A 5,556-nucleotide genomic window follows, 5' to 3' on the forward strand; every position below is an offset into this window, starting at 1 on the left:
GGGGGGGGGGGGGCAGCGGTGAGCATGGCAAGAAGAGGATACAGTACATTCAGTAAACAAAAAAAAAACAGGAGAAAAAGAAAAAATATGCAAGATTAGAATCAAAACCACCGAAAAGAATTAAATAAAAATCAGAACACTTTTTTCCAGTTTGTCTTTTTTTTTTTTTTTCAGTCATTGATTTGAAGCTCGCTCTGGGCTGTGCCAGTCTTATAGTAGTCCAAGTCTTATCTCGGGAGAGTGAGCTTGGTCAGTTGTTTGTGTAGATTTTAATTGTTTTCTTGCGTTATTTAAAATCAATGTTCACGTCTACATCTCTACAGACCCGACGTCAAAGGGTCAGGCGGGGGAGTAGTGGTAGGGTGCAAGTCTTCCATGACCTGACATATGCACAGGCATTTACACAAGTGCGCACACACACACACACACACACACACACGCGTTCGCGCACACATACATACGTACACGCACACGCTCTTCACGCATAAACACACAGAGTGCATTCTGATTCCTATCACCCCTGGGTACAGGCTTTTTCTTTTCTTCTCAGCTTAGCGCACTAAGTATGTCTCTCTCTTCTGTACAAAAGCAGCCTCCTTCCCTGGAATCGGAGTCTGCGCATTTCTCCTCACTCCTTCTCTTCCTTTATTTTTTTTTTCATTTCTTCTTTTACTTCTTTTGAGAGTTGAGCAGTTTGTCTGCCTCTGGGTACGTTGGGTACTTCACAGTCTCGATTTTCTCTTTGACCTTGTAGGAAGGGTAGAGGCCAGTGCGGCCCAGTTTGCGGTTGATGCCTTTGGAGTATCCGTCCCAGTGGTTGCCGGCCACGCCGATCACGTCGCCGGGCTCCAGGGGAATGTCCTCGCTATTACGTGGCTGGTGGGGGTAGATGGCGATCTGGTTGTGGGCATTTTGACCTCCAAAGTAGTAAATATCATCCAGGGAGTAGAAGAAGGAGGAGGCGTCTGGATGCAGCGTCTGCATAATCTCATAGGCCACACGGCAGACCTGAGACAGAAACGGAAGCAGGGATTATTTTCATTTTTAGATCTATAAATGTAGAGGAATTTGTATTGATGACAATGCTTTAGAGGTATGCCAACACTCTGATAGAGGGACAAAAGGACTTCTCGCTGTAAGACATATACCTTTCATTTCAGTCCTGGTTAAAGAGGGATAAAATGCGCTAAGCGACTCATTCTAGTCAGATCCTTGAAGTGCACTAATAAGCCCGGAGTGTGAATAGGAATTATGTGGCTAACACATTATTTTTAGGGTTGGCAGGAAGCCCATCCACTCCACGTTATAACTCGCTATAAAACAGCACTTCAGAAGCTGAAATGACCAGAATAATGGATGACAAATGCCATTGTAACGCTAACGCTGTAATAAATGGGCTGATTGTTTCTATGGTTTGGAACATGTGAGTGAAAATGGGACAATGCTGTTGTTGACAATCGCATGATTGTGATTATCAGAGTAGCTTTGGTTTGTCTTGTGACAAACTGGAAATGTCAACTGATAATTGTCTTTGCTGCAGCTCTAACAGGCCATTTAAACACGACGGCTTTGACCTGATTTTGTTTTCTATGGTTCCATTTAGAATTTAACATCAAGTGTTTTTGTTTCATCTTTATTTATTTATTTTATTTTCATTTTTATTTGTAGTTCTTCAGCTACTTTCAAAATTTAATTTAGTTTTATGTTTTTGCTATTACTTGGTCATTCCTATTCTTCTTCATAAACTGTAATTTAGTAATTTGACTCATTATTCATGTTAATTCAACGACAAACTAGAATCATCCAGCCATCCAGTCCAGTTGCAGTTCAACAGCACGTGAATTCTTGAGTTGTGGCTAAAAAGGTGTTTTGTGTGGTGACACAGTGACCTTGACCTTTGACCACCTAATTCTAATCAGTTCATCCTTGAATCCAAGTGAACATTTGAGTTACTGTGATGTTGCGTTCACAAGAATGGGACGGAAACATAATTCCTCCGCCCACCGCTGTCACCAGTGCAGAGGCATAAAACCAAACATTTTAAATTTGAAAGTCCATAGAATATGGCTTGACAAAAAATAAAATCTAAGCCCAAGTTCAACTCAATTTTCCAGAGCTTTCAGCCACATCTGGTGGCCTTCATCAACAGATGGACCTCACTTTAATGATTAAATTGTTATCACCTCACCTTAGCATGGAAGTGTGGTCATGTGACAACAGGTGGTGGCACTCCATCATTGATAAAGACCATGAGATGTGGCTGAAAGCTCCAGTAAGTGGAATTTTTTCTTTTTTTTTTTCTTTTAAACTAATCTCTTATTGGAAGGTTTTTGTATTCAGCAGCATATTATGGAAGTCATATGAGAGTATTTACATTCTAATGGAAATCTATTTAACAATATCTGACCTCTAACAAAAGAACACCTTGTTTTTACAGTTGTTGTTTTACTACATATTAAAACACATTCATTTTATTCCACTTTCAGCTTTCTAGTCTCCAACCAAGCGCACATCAAAATTTCAGTCAGCTCTTCATATTAGCCTAGACTGCTTTCATCCCAACATCACATCCATCTCAACCTTCATTCTCATTCAAGAACATGTCATATAACTTTTTATGTTGTCTTTGAAACATGGATTGGGGCGAGTGGACTGACCTGTGAGGAGAAAGTGCAGACCAGGAAGTCGGTCTGGGACAGGAAGTGGATGTCCAGGATGACTCCTCTCAGCGAGTTCTCGGTGTAGCGGTTGTGAAGGCCTGCTGACCACGAGATGGAGTTATCACTGATGAACTCGTAATCTGGATACCTGCAGGGGACAATAAGACAGGAGGACAAAGTCAGATAAAGTCATGTGAGAACGTAAAAATGAATACGATCAGATACCGACACATATGGACAAAAACGTATCGAGACAAACTGACAATGGACATAAACACACACAACACACTCCAGGACACTGACTTGGTCTTAGCTTCTTGCAGCAGCGACGGGTCGTCGGTGGCCAGGTAAACTCGTTTCTTGTCGACATGGACACGTCGGGCCAGATGTTGGAACTGCTCCTCCACATGCAGCATGTACTCCTCGATGGGGTGGAAGGCCGCCTCCGTCCCCACTTTATCTGTCCTCCTCACATGGACTCTGCAGACACATAAACAGGGACACAGGCAGGGTTACAAACTGGTATTGTATTGGTAATTAAAAATAAATAAAATGAGAAGCTTTCCATTATGTTTACTGATTTTTTGTACACTGGTGTTTTTGGCATTTGCACTGCAATCCATAAAGGAGCAATAACATAGTTCTGGTGGTGCAGCTCACTACTGTATAATGTAATGCACTAGTGCACTGAGTTGGTGTGTTTGGATGGTGGAAGGAGCAACAGTTCTCAATTTCAAGATAAAGAAAATGTATAAGGCAACAAAGATTAGTCCATTAATCAAGTAGTCAACCAACAGAAAGTGAACTGGCAACAATTTTGATAATCAATTAATCATTTAACTAATTTTTAAGCAAAAAGGGGGGAAAAATCTTGGGTTACATGTTTTCCAATGGGAACATTTTCTGATTTGCTTACTTTCCTCCCTCTATGATAGTAAATGGGATATCTTCGGACTATTGGCTGGACACAAAAACACATTAGACAGCCATTTTTCATAATCTGCTGACATTTTATACACCAGACAAGTCATTGATTAATTGAGAAAATAATCCGTAGATGCATCCATAATGAAAATTACTGTTTGCTGGCACCCTAAAGTTTCATCCATTCCAGTTGGATAGTTTAGGAATAACTTTTGGAATATTTATTACTATTTAGGCACCAAAAAAATCCTTTGTCCTTATATTATACCTTGGTTAAATTACAGTTAAAACTCTTAGTTTCTGTCACACAGTACCAGCTTTTCTCAAAATTAAGAGATGACTTCCTGTTAACATTTTCCATTCTGATGGAAAAATATTTTATACTTGTTCCACATCAGTTTGGCAGATGCTTGCTCTACTGTCAGCTGTGCAACAGGAGTACACATTTAGTAGGATGTCCTAAAAGCATTACATTCGAAAGTAGATGAATTACCAATGAATCACAATTGAGGGAAACGAGGTGAATGAAAATCATTGACTGCTGATAAATTAATAACAATGCTGAAGTTAAAAAGGATTGAAATGGATGTTTTTTGATTCTTACTGACAGAACCTGGTTGGAATGCTACACTGTTTCTAGAATAATGGCAAATTCATTTTTGTAACACTTGTAATACTTGTCGCCAACAGTATTTTTCTTTTTCTGCCACAGTAAAATCAGGAAAAGAAACAGCACTTGAACTTAGGACAGCAGGTTTGAGGAATCTTTCCATTGTCTGTATGAACACAAAAAAATAAAAAAAATAAAAAATGATGGGACAAAAGACAGAGAAAAAAAAAAGGCAAACTGACAAGAGTGCGGGAGTTTAAGAAGCGTAGAGAGGCAGAGGAATGGACAGAAAGAGAAATAACCAACACAACTGTGTTTTTCCTTCAGTGTCCTTGTCATCACTTCCAGTAAGCAAGGACAAAGAGAGAGTGCTGTCACCGGCTGTACATATAAGAAAAAGAGCACAGCTTGAAAAAGGAACAAAGGATGGGTGAGAACGGACACATTTCCTCTCCTGACACGGGCGCATCCCTCAAACTGATGGATGCTGAAACACAATTTTATTCAGTCCACAACTATTCAATTACAAAATTACCCAGCCACATCTGCATTGTGACTTATGGCCTCCAGGAGAAAATAAAATTTCAAAAATCTAATGGTTGAAAAAAGAAGATGGAAGGCATCAACCTTCATTTCGTGGAGGGAAAATTGAGCGAACATGACGCTCCATGTTCGTATAGTTCCACCTGGGAGCCTCCCAGTACAACCAGCTGTCTACTGCTGACCAAGGAGCAGCTCCACTGGAACGTCCAGGGTCAGGGGCTGTTTTAGAGGCGCTTTGGTGGAGAGCATTAGTCTTTTACTCCCTCCATTCAGGATTTCCCAGTTGCCTCAGGGATTGAAACACCTACTCTAACATCCAGGCTGCCTTTAACTAATTTGTGAGAGGTAGAAAAAGAAAAAAAAAGAAAAAAAGAAAAAAAGAACAAAAAGAAAAAAAAGAAAGACTCACAGGTTCAAAGAAAAAGAATAAACAAGCTATACCTAATTTCTCCCACTTGGGCTGAGATCAATCAATCAGTGACTGTTGGGGAGGCTCACCAGAGAAATAGACCCTTTATTTATGTGGTGAATAAAACCCAAAGAGTGAAGGTGAGAACAGGAGAGTGAGTGGGGAGTGTTGGGAGACTTTCATTCAGTCCCTGTCTCTCTGATCGGACAGAGGTCTTCACTCTGGGCTTTTCCATCCTTTGTCAGGGTCCTTCTCTCCTGCTTCCTCGCTTCTTTCATGTCTGCTTTTTTCTTTTTGTTCCTGTGTGAACCCTCTTTGTCTTGTCCCTTTCTCTCTCCGTCAGAGCAGCATAGGCCGGCGCTGAGGCACTGCTTAGCTCTTAGAAATCTCCCTCCCTCCCTCCCTCCCTC

General features: G+C 40.7%; 1 protein-coding gene across 2 annotated transcripts in view; it reads right to left on the reverse strand.

The window, feature by feature from the left end:
- Window positions 1-154: 154 nt before the first annotated feature.
- fut8 (fucosyltransferase 8) overlaps window positions 155-5,556 on the reverse strand; it is a 104,757-nt gene continuing 99,355 nt past the window's right edge. For both annotated transcript variants that reach the window (XM_022770049.1, XM_022770054.1), the window contains 3 exons: window positions 2,964-3,140; window positions 2,658-2,808; window positions 155-1,008 (listed from right to left, as the gene is read on the reverse strand). In XM_022770049.1, coding sequence (XP_022625770.1) covers window positions 670-1,008; window positions 2,658-2,808; window positions 2,964-3,140 — 667 coding nt within the window. In that variant the 3' untranslated portion in view covers window positions 155-669. The remainder of the gene's footprint in view (window positions 1,009-2,657; window positions 2,809-2,963; window positions 3,141-5,556) is intronic.

The sequence above is a fragment of the Seriola dumerili genome, unplaced genomic scaffold (genome assembly GCF_002260705.1).
Source record: "Seriola dumerili isolate Sdu_G_001 unplaced genomic scaffold, Sdu_1.0 BDQW01000025.1, whole genome shotgun sequence".
Taxonomy (NCBI): Eukaryota; Metazoa; Chordata; class Actinopteri; order Carangiformes; family Carangidae; genus Seriola; species Seriola dumerili.